Below are 15,000 nucleotides of genomic sequence, written 5' to 3' on the forward strand. Positions count from 1 at the left end.
TGGGTGATGGCGGTAGCGTGCAATGGGTGATGGCGGTGTGCAGTGGGTGATGGTGGTAGCGTGCAGTGGGTGATGGCGGTAGCGTGCAGTGGGTGATGGCGGTAGCGTGCAGTGGGTGATGGCGGTAGCGTGCAGTGGGTGATGGTAGCGTGCAGTGGGTGATGGTGGCATGCAGTGGGTGATGGTAGCGTGCAGTGGGTGACGGTAGCGTGCAGTGGGTGATGGTGCAGTGGGTGATGGTAGCGTGCAGTGGGTGATGGTGGCGTGCAGTGGGTGATGGTGGCGTGCAGTGGGTGACGGTAACGTGCAGTGGGTGATGGTAGCGTGCAGTGGGTGATGGTAGCGTGCAGTGGGTGATGGTGGCGTGCAGTGGGTGATGGTGGCGTGCAGTGGGTGATGGTGGCGTGCAGTGGGTGATGGTAGCGTGCAGTGGGTGATGGTGGCGTGCAGTGGGTGATGGTAGCTTGCAGTGGGTGACGGTAGCGTGCAGTGGGTGATGGTAGCGTGCAGTGGGTGATGGTAGCGTGCAGTGGGTGACGGTAGCGTGCAGTGGGTGATGGTAGCGTGCAGTGGGTGATGGTGGCGTGCAGTGGGTGATGGTAGCTTGCAGTGGGTGATGGTGGTAGCGTGCAGTGGGTGATGGTAGCGTGCAGTGGGTGATGGTGGCGTGCAGTGGGTGATGGTGGCGTGCAGTGGGTGATGGTAGCGTGCAGTGGGTGATGGCGATGTGCAGTGGGTGATGGTAGCGTGCAGTGGGTGATGGTAGCGTGCAGTGGGTGATGGTGGCGTGCAGTGGGTGATGGCGACAGCATCTGTGTGTGTGTAACCCAGTCAGAGTCTACATACCTGTGTGGTGTTTTTGAGGGTCTGGTGTGTGTCGCTGTGCTCTGATGTGTGTGTGTGTGTGTGTGTGTCGCTGTGCTCTGATGTGTGTGTGTGTGTGTGTGTGTCGCTGTGCTCTGATGTGTGTGTGTTCACTCGGAGCTGCAGAGTGTGTGTGTGTTCCTGAAGGAGCGTCTGAGCTTCCTGCTCCCTGCTCAGCGCCTGACGCAGCTCCACACACACGCTGTGGAAGTGCTCAGCTGCTACCTACACACACACACACACACACACACACACACACACACACACACACACACACACACACACAGTGTGTAAAGCTTCTGTGTGACATTGTGGAGCGTGTGTGTGAAAGCTCACCATCTCACAAGCTCCCTCTCTGTCCTGCTTCAGTCCTCTCTTCAGGTTGACCACCTCCAACCTCAGGCTCCGCCTCTCCACCTCGGCAGAGTGCAGTCGTTGGCTGAAGAGCAGGAAGTGCTGCTGGAGGGTGGAGACCAAACCCTGATGGGAAGTCACATGGAGAGGTCAAGGTCAGACCATGACCTTCAGCTCTCTGTGCTCAATGATCTTTTTCATTTTGAGTCTGTGTCCCAAACATCAGCGTGGCATCATCCCCCACTGCACGCCATCATCCCCCACTGCGCGCCATCATCCCCCACTGCGCGCCATCATCCCCCACTGCACGCCATCATCCCCCACTGCGCGCCATCATCCCCCACTGCGCGCCATCATCCCCCACTGCACGCCATCATCCCCCACTGCACGCCATCATCCCCCACTGCGCGCCATCATCCCCCACTGCGCGCCATCATCCCCCACTGCACGCCATCATCCCCCACTGCGCGCCATCATCCCCCACTGCACGCCATCATCCCCCACTGCGCGCCATCATCCCCCACTGCGTGCTATCATCACTCACTGCGCGCCATCATCCCCCACTGCGCGCCACCATCCCCCACTGCGCGCCATCATCCCCCACTGCGTGCTATCATCACTCACTGCGCGCCATCATCCCCCACTGCGCGCCATCATCCCCCACTGCGCGCCATCATCACACACTGCACGCCATCATCCCCCACTGCGCGCCATCATCCCCCACTGCACGCCATCATCCCCCACTGCACGCCATCATCACCCACTGCACGCCATCATCACCCACTGCACGCCACCTGACGTGCACACATTGAGAACTTTTATTCCAGTAATGAAGAAGAAGATGTCGACCTTGGCGTTGGTTGGGGGAGGCGTCCTCTTGTCCGGACCAATCTCAAGCGCGTCCCCGTCCACTCCGCCTGGATGCAGACTCAAATCTGATTGGTCCAGAAGGTGATCCAGCAGGCGGGACAAAGCAGAACGAGCTGCTGACATCAGATCTAGAGGGGAGGAGCCTAAAGAGTCAGAGAGAGACCTCCAGATATAAAGTACGTGTGTTTGTTTGTATGTTTGGTTACCAGTGTGTGTCAGCGCCCCCTGCAGGTCGGCCATGGACGACAAGATGACGGAGGAGAGTCGTTTAGAGTGAAGCCAGCGAGCACGCACGCCATCATCACCGTCATCTAAAACACAACTCGAGTGAATAAAAACAAAAAGCTTCAAATCTTAACAAATGAAGGCGAGCAGCCAGAAGAGACGATATCTGGATGAGAGGCGAACGAGACATTAGACAAGCTCCGCCCCTTTCTGTTGCCTTTAGGGCGCGGCGAGCGAGAGCAGACGCTGTAGGACTGAAAACTGGACGTACTGTTCCTTTAACACACTTTAAAGAGACAGCCTGTGTTTTGTTTACCTTGACTCTCCCGTGTTGCCTTAGTCGTCTCGCCGCACATGAACACAGATGCCCCGCCTCCTCTCTCCACACGGAATAACACAGTCGTCTGATTGGCCAGCTCACACCACCTCCTCACCGCCAACACGACACACACACTCCTCCTCCAGCGGCCCACAGCTCTTCTTCTTCTCCTTCTTTTCTCCTCCTCTGCGGTTTCATCTCCTCCGAGAGCTCCCGCCAGCCACCTCACCTCCTCCTCTAGCTCCTCCCTCTCCGCCAGGCGGCGGCTCAGGAGCCTTTTCTGCGTGCAGAGTGCGTGCAGACGGAGGTGTGTGTGTTTGAGCGTCCCCGCCAGCAGGGCGCAAGCTGACAGGAAGGAGGCCGACTCCTCGCGGCAACGAGCGAGGTCCGAGGTCAGAGAAGTGAGGCGGAGCTCTAGAGAGGAGGCGTGGTCTCGGAGAGAGTCACTCTGAGAGCGACAAAGCTGAGGACCAGAGAGAGAGCGACGTTACCTGAACACAGCATATCTAACTGTCAGAGGAGCACCTGAACGCATCATATCTAACTGTCAGAGGAGCACCTGAACGCAGCATATCTAACTGTCAGAGGAGCACCTGAACGCATCATATCTAACTGTCAGAGGAGCACCTGAACGCAGCATATCTAACTGTCAGAGGAGCACCTGAACGCAGCATATCTAACTGTCAGAGGAGCCCCTGAACGCAGCATATCTGACAGTCAGAGGAGCACCTGAACGCATCATATCTAACTGTCAGAGGAGCACCTGAACGCATCATATCTGACAGTCAGAGGAGCACCTGAACGCAGCATATCTAACTGTCAGAGGAGCACCTGAACGCAGCATATCTAACTGTCAGAGGAGCACCTGAACGCATCATATCTAACTGTCAGAGGAGCACCTGAACGCAGCATGTCTTTGTGTGTGTGTGTGTGTGTGTGTGTGTGTGTGTGTGTTACCTGCAGCTCGTTCTGTAGCTGTGTGACAGTGTGTGTGTGTGTGTGTGTGTGTGTGTGTGTTACCTGCAGCTCGTTCTGCAGCTGTGTGACAGTGTGTGTGTGTGTGTGTGTGTGTGTGTGTGTGTGTGTGTGTGTGTGTTACCTGCAGCTCGTTCTGTAGCTGTGTGACAGTGTGTGTGTGTGTGTGTGTGTGTGTGTGTGTGTGTGTGTGTGTGTGTGTGTGTTACCTGCAGCTCGTTCTGTAGCTGTGTGACAGTGTGTGTGTGTGTGTGTGTGTGTGTGTGTGTGTGTGTGTGTGTGTGTGTGTGTGTTACCTGCAGCTCGTTCTGTAGCTGTGTGACAGTGTGTGTGTGTGTGAGACAGTGTGTGTGTGTGTGTGTGTGTGTGAGACAGTGTGTGTGTGTGTGTGTGTGTGTGTGTGTGTGTGTGTGTGTGTTACCTGCAGCTCGTTCTGTAGCTGTGTGACAGTGTGTGTGTGTGTGTGTGTGTGTGTGTGTGTGTGTGTTACCTGCAGCTCGTTCTGTAGCTGTGTGACAGTGTGTGTGTGTGTGTGTGTGTGTGTGTGTGTGTGTGTGTGTGTGTGTGTGTGTGAGACAGTGTGTGTGTGTGTGTGTGTGTGTGTGTGTGTGTGTGTGTGTGTTACCTGCAGCTCGTTCTGTAGCTGTGTGACAGTGTGTGTGTGTTGGCGGCTCCACGCCTCCTCCCTCGTCCTCACGCTGTCCTCCAGACGAGACAACACACTCTCCTGACTGCGCTGCAGCTCGCGCACACACTCGTTCTTCTTCTTACACACTCCGTGCAGGTGGGCGATCTACAGAGAGAGAGAGAGAGAAACTGTTAATATAAATTATAATCATATTCAACAATGAACTTGTCAGCATGATGATGTGCAGACTCTGCTCACCTTGTGGTCGGCCCTCCGGAGGTCAGAGGTCAACTGGTCCACCTGCTCGCTGATGACATCACACAGCTCCTCCCAGGTGAAGTTACCCAGAATGCTCTGTGGCTGATCGAGGAGGACGCAGCCGGCGAGAAGGCGCTGATAGAGACGATAGAGGAAGGACAGCCGGGTCTACACACACACACCCACACACCCACACACACACACACACACACACACATACACACACACACACACGTTTTAGTCCATGTTCATACATATATCAGACAAAGAGAGCCCCCTGCTGGACACTGGAGGTATCAGACAAAGAGAGCCCCCTGCTGGACACTAGAGGTATCAGACAAAGAGAGCCCCCTGCTGGACACTGGAGGTATCAGACAAAGAGAGCCCCCTGCTGGACACTGGAGGTATCAGACAAAGAGAGCCCCCTGCTGGACACTGGAGGTATCAGACAAAGAGAGCCCCCTGCTGGACACTGGAGGTATCAGACAAAGAGAGCCCCCTGCTGGACACTGGAGGTATCAGACAAAGAGAGCCCCCTGCTGGACACTGGAGGTACAGCAGCAGAGATCACCTCGGACTCTTGTTGGAAGTGAGCTCTTATTTTCTGGACTTCTGTCGTCCTCTCTTCTCTCTCTCGCTCCCTCGCCTCTCGCTCCTTCTCTAGCTCCGCCTTCAGGCCTCGGCTCTGCATCGCCCAATCAGAGCTCTCCTGAAGCAGGCGAGTCACTTCCTGCTCCAGTTTGCTGGAGGTGTGCTGCAGCTCCTGAGGAGGAGGAGGACGAAGGGTTAATGGGTGTTAGTGTGGAGCAGAGCGTTCACCTCGTGTGTGTGTGTGTGTGTGTGTGTGTGTGTGTGTGTGTGTGTGTGTGTGTGGAGCGTTCACCTCCAGCTGTCTCCTCTGATCACAGGTCAGCTGCTCCACTGTCTGCTTCTCCTGCTGCAGCTTCACAGAGGCCTGGAGCAGAACCTGGACCTGCACACACACACACACACACACACACACACACAGTGACACACACAGTAACACACACAGTAACACACACACACACACACACACACACACACACACAGTGACACACACAGTAACACACAGTAACACACACAGTAACACACACACACAGTAACACACACACACACACACACACACACAGTAACACACACACACACACACACACACACAGTAACACACACACACACACACACACAGTAACACACACACACACACACACACAGTAACACACACACACACACACACAGTAACACACACACACACACACACACACACAGTAACACACACACACACACACACACACACAGTAACACACACACACACACACACACACAGTAACACACACACACACACACACACAGTAACACACACACACACAGGGACACACACAGTAACACACACACACACAGTAACACACACACACACACAGTAACACACACACACACACACACACAGTAACACACACACACACACACACACACACACACACACACAGTAACACACACACACAGTAACACACACACACACACACACACAGTAACACACACACACAGTAACACACACACACACAGGGACACACACAGTAACACACACACACACACACACACAGTAACACACACACACACACACACACACAGTAACACACACACACACACACACACACACACACACACACACACAGTAACACACACACACACACACACACACACAGTAACACACACACACACACACACACCTGTTCCTCAGTCGTCTCCTGTCTGCGTCTGCAGCTGCTCAGTGTCGTCTTCAGCAGCTGCAGGACTTCAGCAGAAGGACTCAGGTTCCCATCATCCTTTGCTGCAGGACTGCTGCCTGCTAACACACACACACACCTGGTTTACCCTCCCAACCTGTTTGTGTGTTTGTGTGTGTGTCGAGTGTTTACCTGAGCTGTCCTGCTGCTTCACTGTTTCTCTGATGCTTCTCACCAAGTTCACTAAGGCCTCCTCAGCGTGGGACCGCCGCTGACACGCCTGGAGGAAGACACGTGGATTAAAGGGGGCGCCATACAGGAAACACTGGAAGACAACGAGTCAAGTCGTCTTACGACAAAAAACATGTCTCTTCTGTGAAGTCCCCAGTGTGTCCCTGCAGGGGGCGCTGGAGTCCCCCGTGTGTCCCCCTGCAGGGGGCGCTGGAGTCCCCCGTGTGTCCCCCTGCAGGGGGCGCTGGAGTCCCCCGTGTGTCCCCCTGCAGGGGGCGCTGGAGTCCCTGTGTGTCCCTGCAGGGGACACACGGGCGCTGGAGTCCCTGTGTGTCCCCCTGCAGGGGGCGCTGGAGTCCCTGTGTGTCCCTGCAGGGGGCGCTGGAGTCCCTGTGTGTCCCTGCAGGGGGCGCTGGAGTCCCCCGTGTGTCCCCCTGCAGGGGGCGCTGGAGTCCCCCGTGTGTCCCCCTGCAGGGGGCGCTGGAGTCCCCCGTGTGTCCCCCTGCAGGGGGCGCTGGAGTCAGGGTGGCGCTGGAGTCCCTGTGTGTCCCTGCAGGGGACACACGGGCGCTGGAGTCCCTGTGTGTCCCCCTGCAGGGGGCGCTGGAGTCCCTGTGTGTCCCTGCAGGGGGCGCTGGAGTCCCTGTGTGTCCCTGCAGGGGGCGCTGGAGTCCCCCGTGTGTCCCCCTGCAGGGGGCGCTGGAGTCCCCCGTGTGTCCCCCTGCAGGGGGCGCTGGAGTCGCCCCCCCCCCCGTACAGTGTGTGGATGGAGACCTGAACTAATCACACCTATTTGGTTTTTTGAAGCAGGCTGTAAACATGTTCATGTCTGCTGTAAAAACAGGCTGTTTGAATGGGTGTGTATGTGACTTCCTGTGCTGCTGCAGCCAGCCTCTAGTGGACACTCCAGGAACTGCAGCAAGCCTCTAGTGGACACTCCAGGAACTGCAGCAAGCCTCTAGTGGACACTCCAGGTACTGCAGCCAGCCTCTAGTGGACACTCCAGGTACTGCAGCCAGCCTCTAGTGGACACTCCAGGTACTGCAGCCAGCCTCTAGTGGACACTCCAGGTACTGCAGCCAGCCTCTAGTGGACACTCCAGGTACTGCAGCCAGCCTCTAGTGGACACTCCAGGAACTGCAGCCAGCCTCTAGTGGACACTCCAGGTACTGCAGCCAGCCTCTAGTGGACACTCCAGGTACTGCAGCCAGCCTCTAGTGGACACTCCAGGTACTGCAGCCAGCCTCTAGTGGACACTCCAGGAACTGCAGCCAGCCTCTAGTGGACACTCCAGGTACTGCAGCCAGCCTCTAGTGGACACTGCAGGTACTGCAGCCAGCCTCTAGTGGACACTCCAGGTACTGCAGCCAGCCTCTAGTGGACACTGCAGGTACTGCAGCCAGCCTCTAGTGGACACTGCAGGTACTGCAGCCAGCCTCTAGTGGACACTCCAGGAACTGCAGCCAGCCTCTAGTGGACACTCCAGGAACTGCAGCCAGCCTCTAGTGGACACTGCAGGTACTGCAGGATGTTACACTCTTCAACAGTGGAGGTTAGTGGTTGGCGTTACCTGCTTGAGACGTGTGCGTGTGTCAGCGTGTTGTTTCTTCTCCTCCTCCAGACATCCTGCGAGCTCAGCGGCTGCTTTCCTCTCCGTTTCCATGGCAACGTCGAAGTCGGACCTGCACCGCTCGTACTCTTTCTGCAAACTACACAGACACGGAAACTAGCATGAGCACGCTGTGGTTTCTGTTAGTCTGAGCTGTGTTGACCAATCAGGTGACAGCAGCTGCTCACCTGTCCAGAGCGCGCTCAGTGTGGACGCTCCTCTCTCTCTCTCTGAACTCAGCTCTCAGCAGCTCCAGGCTCCACTGCGCCTCCTGGTGGCCGGACCGCTCCACTGCCAGCGCCGCCTCCACGTCACGCATCCTCAGCTGACCAATCACACGATGGCAGTGTGTGTGTTACTGTGTGTGTGTTACTGTGTGTGTGTGTGTGTGTTACACTGTGTGTCTGTGTGTGTGTGTGTGTGTGTTACCTGGATGACCTCACAGTTGACCTTGGACTCCAGGTGAGCAGCTCGCTCCGCCTCCACGCTCGACTCCAAACTCCTCACCTTCTGATCTGAGAGCTGCAGAGACACAACACAGCTGACACACCTCCTCCTGCTCCTCCCCTCGTCCTCCCTCCTGCTCCTCCTCCTCACCATCTCCTGCTCCTCCTCTCCTCCTGCTCCTCACCTCCTTCCCCCTCCTGCTCCTCCCCTCGTCCTCCCTCCTGCTCCTCCTCCTCACCATCTCCTGCTCCTCCCCTCCTCCTGCTCCTCACCTCCTCCTCTCCTCCTGCTCCTCCCCTCCTCCTGCTCCTCACCTCCTCCTCTCCTCCTGCTCCTCACCTCCTTCTCCCTCCTGCTCCTCCTGCTCCTCCCTCATGCTCCTCTCCTCGCCTCCTCTCCTCCTGCTCCTCACCTCCTTCTCCCTCCTGCTCCTCCTGCTCCTCCCTCATGCTCCTCTCCTCGCCTCCTCCTGTCTCCTCACCTCCTTCTCCCTCCTGTCTCCTCACCTCCTTCTCCCTCCTATCTCCTCCCTCCTGCTCCTCACCTCCTTCTCCCTCCTGCTCCTCCTCTCCTCACCTCCTTCTCCCTCCTGCTCCTCTCCTCCCTCTCGGTCAGATATCTCAGCTGGTTATCTTGTTGTTTGTTGACCTCAGCCTCCTTCTCCTTCTCCTTCAGCACCTCCTGCAGCCTCCTGTCAGCCTCCTGCAGCGCCTCCTCCTGGTCCTGGAGGAGAGTCAAACATGAAGGATGAAATGAGCTGAGCTTGAGAGGGGGCGGGGCCTCCTGAGGGAAGACGTGACGTCAAAAGACAGACGTGGCGTACGACGCAGTCCTCTGTGTGTGTGTGTGTGTGTGTGTGTGTGTGTGTGTGTGTGTGTGTGTGTGGGGGTGTGTGTGTGTGTGTGTATCTGTGTGTGTGTGTGTCTGTGTATCTGTGTGTGTCTGTGTGTGTGTGTGTGTGTGTGTGTGTGTGTGTGTGGGGGTGTGTGTGTGTGTGTGTATCTGTGTGTGTGTGTGTCTGTGTATCTGTGTGTGTCTGTGTGTGTGTGTGTGTGTGTGTGTGTGTGTGTGTGGGGGTGTGTGTGTGTGTGTGTATCTGTGTGTGTGTGTGTCTGTGTATCTGTGTGTGTCTGTGTGTGTGTGTGTGTGTGTGTGTGTGTGTGTGTGTGTGTGTGTGTGTGTGTGTGTGTGTGTGTGTGTGTGTGTGTGTGTGAGACCTGCAGCAGTTGGTGCAGTCGTTGGTTTTCTGAGCTGAAGCTCTGAATCAGTCCGTCTCGCTCCTCCACCTCCTGCTGCAAAGCATGCTGGTCCTCCTTCCTGGCCTGCTGAGTGATCATCAGAGCTTTGTGCAGCTCCTGGACCTTCACCTGGAGCTCTGCTGCTCGCTCTGACACACACACACACACACACACACACACACTCTGATCACTCTTGTTTCTGAAGCCACACTCGTCAGAGGGTGTGTTTGATTTGTTCACCTGTGAGCGTGTGTTTGTCCCTGCTGAGGAGCGAGGCTCGGGCGGCGTCTCTCTGACTCACGGTCAGCTGGTACTGAAGCTCCACCCTCTGAGCCTCTCCTCGCTCCACAGAGGACCTGAGCCGGGTCAGCTCCGCCTGCAGCCGGCACAGCTGACAGGAAGTGATCAAAAACAACCAACCAGGAAGTGAACAAAGGGAAACAGGCTGTGCTGCAGTACCCATGCTGACCACTAGGGCTGAAGTGATCAGCTGTTTCTCACCTCCTGGTTGTGACTCGACGTCAGCTCCAGTTTGTCTCTCTCCAGCTGATGAAGTCTCCTCCTCACTCTCTCTTCTGACTCCGCCCCTCTGCTCCTCCCCCCTGGTTCTCCTGCTGCCTCCTCGTCTGGAGCGGTTCTTGTGGCGGGCTGCAGGATGGCGAGCGTCTCTCTCAGCCTGACGAGGAGCGAGTCTTGTTAGGAGTTCTTACAGGTGGAAATAAATGCTCCTGTTGAGTGAAGGTTCACCTTGCTCTCTTGGATCTGTCCTGGGCCCCCTGCGGCTCGGCCCGGCCCGGCCCGCTCTGCCCCGGCCTGACCCGGTCCCGATGCATCCTCATCTCGGCTGGTTCTGTCTGCATGACTCCGCTGACGGGCCGACTCTGTCAACCCTGAACGACCCGTTTCATCAGTTTGAACCTGAACGCATCACGCCTCCTTTCAGCACACGAAGAGTTAACCCCTAACCCTAGACCCGAGGGGCTGTCTGGGACCAGCAGAGATTCTGGGCCTGTCTGGGACCAGCAGAGACTCTGGGGCTATTTGAGACCAGCAGAGACTCTGGGCCTGTTTGGGACCAGCAGAGACTCTGGGGGCTGTCTGGGACCAGCAGAGACTCTGGGGGCTGTCTGGGACCAGCAGAGACTCTGGGGGCTGTTTGGGACCAGCAGAGATTCTGGGCCTGTTTGGGACCAGCAGAGACTCTGGGGCTATTTGAGACCAGCAGAGACTCTGGGGGCTGTTTGGGACCAGCAGAGACTCTGGGGGCTGTCTGGGACCAGCAGAGACTCTGGGGGCTGTCTGGGACCAGCAGAGACTCTGGGGGCTGTCTGGGACCAGCAGAGACTCTGGGGGCTGTCTGGGACCAGCAGAGACTCTGTGGGCTGTCTGGGACCAGCAGAGACTTTGAGAATTATTACATGAATATAATTATTATTATATTATTATCATTATATTATTATTATCATTATATTATATTATTATTATATTATTATTATATTATTATTATATTATATTATTATTATTATTATATTATTACTATATTATATTATTATTATATTATATTATTATTATCATTATATTATTATTATTATATTATATTATAATTATATTATTATTATATTACATTATTATTATATTATTATTATTATATTATATTATAATTATATTATTATTATATTATATCATATTATGATTAAAGAGGAAAGACTGGACTTTGATGAACGGGGTTCTGATCTGTTCAGCATGTAAACGGTTAAACGTGACGTTATTGTACGTTTTTAACGACAAATGAACCTACGTCATGACGTCACTGTGTGGATAACAAACTCATGTAAGGTATTGTAAAGAAAAGATGAAGATCAAGTGTAATACACTTGTAATTAACACAAACAGAAACACTCACCTCGGAACAGTTTGAACCTGACGCCATCTTTAGCGTCCCTACGTCATTTCCGCCTTCGCGCTGGATTGTCTTAACAACTGGCCAATGGTAATACCTCCTTCCGGTTACGTCATGAAACTGCTGACACCGAAATGAGTAAAAAATGTTTTATTAAATCTATTTTCATTGATATTGGTGAACTCAATAAAGTGTTATTCTTTAATATTTATTTATTATTTATTTATTATTTATATACATTTATATTTGTTTGTGTTTATCGGGATTGTAGGAACGTCCAGTAGAGGGCACTGTTTTTAAACCTCACTCAGCGTAGAAGAAGACAGAAAGAAAACAACATGGCAGCGTCCTCAGAACACGTTGAAACAGGATCCACTGTGACAGATCTTCTTGAATCAGACCCGGATCCGACAGGCCAGGAACCAGATCCGGATGAGGACGAGGATGAGGACGAGCCGCCCGGGCCGAAGATCCGAGACACCCCGGAAGACATCAAGCTGGAGGCGATCGCCAACACGGTGGCTCTCCACCCGAGCAGGGACGTCCTGGTGTGCGGGGACGTGGACGGGGACGTGTACGCCTTCTCGTACTCGTGCACGGAGGGGGAGAACAAGGAGCTGTGGTCGTCCGGACACCACATGAAGTCCTGCCGCCAGGTCCGGTTCTCCTCGGATGGGCTGAAACTCTACAGCGTCTCCAGGGACAAAGCGGTCCACATGCTGGATCCGGAGCGGGGACAACTGGTGACCAGGATCCGGGGTGCGCATGAGGCTCCCATCAACAGTCTGCTGCTGGTGGACGAAAACATCCTGGCGACCGGAGACGACCAGGGTACCCTGAAGGTCCAGACTCTTCTTCTATCATGTTAAAATGACTCCATACCAATGTGGACTGGGCACAGAGCCCGGGAGTGAGCTCCCCCTGCTGACCGGTCACTGTCATAGGCTGCACCTCCTCCATGTTACCAGATGGCTCAAACTGAATCATGAGACGTGTAGCTCCTCCTCCTGGTCAAACGTGATTAAACGTCTTAATAACGATCTGTAAACGTGATGTCCCCCGTCGCTCTGGTGACCAGCAGCGTTCTGAACCCGATTATCTGAGGGAACGTTCTGGACCGCAGACCTCCACATTCACAGATCCACCTTTCTGTCTTTATGGTCCACCATCCGAGTCCATGTCAGCCCCCGTCCCAGCGGGTGTTTTGGCTTCACTTTGGTACAAAGGGAGGCGGTGGGGACGCTCGTATTAATATATGCTGCAGACTGAGATTCAGTAAATGAATCCAGTTGGTTAATAAAATATCTGAAACCTGGATGTTGGTTTTTCTCCGAAGCGTCGCTGCTCTTCTTCATGTAACGCTGATGTGATTTGATCATAACGTTAAACAGACTGCTGTTTGTGTTTGAAGGTTTGGGATATGAGGAGGGGGACGGCCTTCATGGAACTGAAACACCACGACGATTACATCAGTGACATCGCAGTGGACCAGGCCAAGAGGATCCTGCTCACCGCCAGGTAACCAGCCTGACCCTAAAGCATGCTGGGACATTTCCATATGACCAACCAGAGGGCAAGTCCACGATCTCAACAAGCCCCCCCCTTTTTTAAAACCTCAGTTATATTTCTGTCGTCTGACACAGTGGGGACGGTACCATGGGCGTCTTCAACATCAAGAGGCGGAGGTTCGAGCTGCTGTCCGAGTTTCAGAGCGGCGATCTGACCTCGGTGAAGATTATGAAGCGAGGCAAGAAGGTGGTCTGCGGCTCCAGCGAGGGGACCGTCTACATCTTCAACTGGAACGGCTTTGGAGCCACCAGCGACCGCTTCGCCATCAAGGCTGAATCCATTGACTGCATCGCCCCCATTACAGACAGCATCATGTGCACGGCCTCCATGGACGGATACATCCGGTGAGTTGGGTCATGTGATCTCTGGATGTTGATGATGTAACTTTGAAGAGTCTAAACTGGTTTATCTGGTTTCTAAAATGATCTATTGAAAGAAATGAAATCAACAGACGACGAGGTCTTTCAATGATCTGATCTGGTCTTTGATTGGTCCAATCAGGTCCTTTCATTGGCTGAACCAATGTTTACGCCTCACTGGGTTTCAAATGCTCTTATGATCCGCTTTGATCCAACGTGTCGGTCTGAGCACTAAAGTGTCAACGATTCTTTGTTTGGTCCAAGCAGAGGTTCTGATACCCTGATCCTGAGGGTTCAAAGTGGTCCTTGTATTGACTCAGTATCAGGTCTTTAGAATCTATCCACATGGGAGGAGTCCCCCAGTCTGATCTTTGGACCTGCTGGTTTCATGCAGAGTGGTTCTTTCTCAAGCACAAGTGACTAAAGATGTGACCCTGTTCCCTCAGAGCCATCAACCTTCTTCCAAACCGGGTCTTAGGCTGCATCGGGCAGCACATTGGGGAACCCATCGAAGAGCTCGCCAAGTCCTGGGACACACGCTTCCTGGCCAGCAGCGCCCACGACCAGCTCATCAAGTTCTGGGACATTTCCGGTTTACCCAACCAGACGGTCGACGAATACCGCAAGAGGAAGAAGAAAGGTGGCCGGATGAAGTCTCTGACGAAGAAAGCTCACGGAGACAACGACTTCTTCTCAGGACTCGTGGAGGAAACAGAAAAGAAGGAAGACGTAGAGGAGGACGAGGACGAGGACAGCGACAGTGGAAGCGATTAAAAAAGAAGCTGTACTGGGATTATTGTTTGAAATGTGATGTACATTATAATATCGACATGTGTGAAAGCAGGCCAGATGACTCGAGCTCTGATCCTAGCATCCTCAGTGCTCCACTTGAACTGTGAACTAAATACATTTGATGACTGTGTTTACAAGACGGGATGTTAGGACGATGATAATCTGATTAATATGTGGAGGGGTAAAAATGGCATTAGGGGGCCATTTTATAGTCTGGCTCTCAGATCCAGGTCATTATTTTCTTCTACAGAAAAATTAAGGATTATTTTGGTATCCGTGCCAAAAGTTTGTGTTGAAAAACTGCTAATGCTTTAGGTTATGTGGACAAGCATAGATTGTGGTGGCTGTTTGTGCTAATCTTGTAACTGACTGATTAAATGAGCAATATGCACCTCTGACACCTAGTGGTTAAAATGTGTTCTCCAGCCTAGATTTAAAACACTGTAGAGAGCTGTCCCCCTCTGCAGACTGGAGGCTGTAAAAACTGGTGTGTATGTGACTTCCTGTGGTTCTGCACCCAGCCTCTAGTGGACACTCCAGGAACTGCAGGACTTTACACTTCAGCAGCGGCTTCATGTTTCACCAGCGGAGGGCGTAGAACGAGTCTCTGCAGACAATCA

General features: G+C 53.8%; 2 protein-coding genes across 4 annotated transcripts in view; one reads left to right on the top strand and one right to left on the bottom strand.

Annotated features, from left to right (window-relative positions):
- ccdc171 (coiled-coil domain containing 171) overlaps positions 1-12,006 on the bottom strand; it is a 14,052-nt gene extending 2,046 nt beyond the window's left edge. Inside the window, exons 1-21 of one of the 3 annotated variants that reach the window (XM_079371104.1) lie at positions 11,968-12,006; positions 11,664-11,780; positions 10,508-10,650; positions 10,262-10,436; positions 10,001-10,151; positions 9,740-9,903; positions 9,099-9,245; positions 8,505-8,597; positions 8,264-8,400; positions 8,037-8,175; positions 6,428-6,515; positions 6,239-6,357; positions 5,377-5,466; positions 5,065-5,256; positions 4,494-4,661; positions 4,233-4,400; positions 2,630-3,095; positions 2,295-2,399; positions 2,068-2,216; positions 1,201-1,344; positions 847-1,089 (exon numbers count right to left, since the gene is read on the bottom strand). In XM_079371104.1, coding sequence (XP_079227230.1) covers positions 847-1,089; positions 1,201-1,344; positions 2,068-2,216; positions 2,295-2,399; positions 2,630-3,095; positions 4,233-4,400; positions 4,494-4,661; positions 5,065-5,256; positions 5,377-5,466; positions 6,239-6,357; positions 6,428-6,515; positions 8,037-8,175; positions 8,264-8,400; positions 8,505-8,597; positions 9,099-9,245; positions 9,740-9,903; positions 10,001-10,151; positions 10,262-10,436; positions 10,508-10,620 — 3,051 coding nt within the window. In that variant the 5' untranslated portion in view covers positions 10,621-10,650; positions 11,664-11,780; positions 11,968-12,006. Of the gene's footprint in view, positions 1-846; positions 1,090-1,200; positions 1,345-2,067; positions 2,217-2,294; positions 2,400-2,629; positions 3,096-4,232; positions 4,401-4,493; positions 4,662-5,064; positions 5,257-5,376; positions 5,467-6,238; positions 6,358-6,427; positions 6,516-8,036; positions 8,176-8,263; positions 8,401-8,504; positions 8,598-9,098; positions 9,246-9,739; positions 9,910-10,000; positions 10,152-10,261; positions 10,437-10,507; positions 10,651-11,663; positions 11,781-11,967 lie in introns of all 3 variants that reach the window. The other 2 variants (XM_079371102.1, XM_079371103.1) reach the window with 2 other exon arrangements.
- wdr55 (WD repeat domain 55) overlaps positions 11,894-15,000 on the top strand; it is a 3,240-nt gene continuing 133 nt past the window's right edge. The window contains exons 1-5 of the mRNA XM_079371119.1: positions 11,894-12,502; positions 13,072-13,178; positions 13,304-13,573; positions 14,035-14,610; positions 14,696-15,000. The exon at positions 14,696-15,000 is cut by the window's right edge and continues 133 nt beyond it. Coding sequence (XP_079227245.1) covers positions 11,999-12,502; positions 13,072-13,178; positions 13,304-13,573; positions 14,035-14,362 — 1,209 coding nt within the window. The 5' untranslated portion in view covers positions 11,894-11,998 and the 3' untranslated portion in view covers positions 14,363-14,610; positions 14,696-15,000. The remainder of the gene's footprint in view (positions 12,503-13,071; positions 13,179-13,303; positions 13,574-14,034; positions 14,611-14,695) is intronic.

This window comes from Symphodus melops, assembly GCF_947650265.1.
Source record: "Symphodus melops genome assembly, chromosome: 20".
Lineage (NCBI taxonomy): Eukaryota > Metazoa > Chordata > Actinopteri > Labriformes > Labridae > Symphodus > Symphodus melops.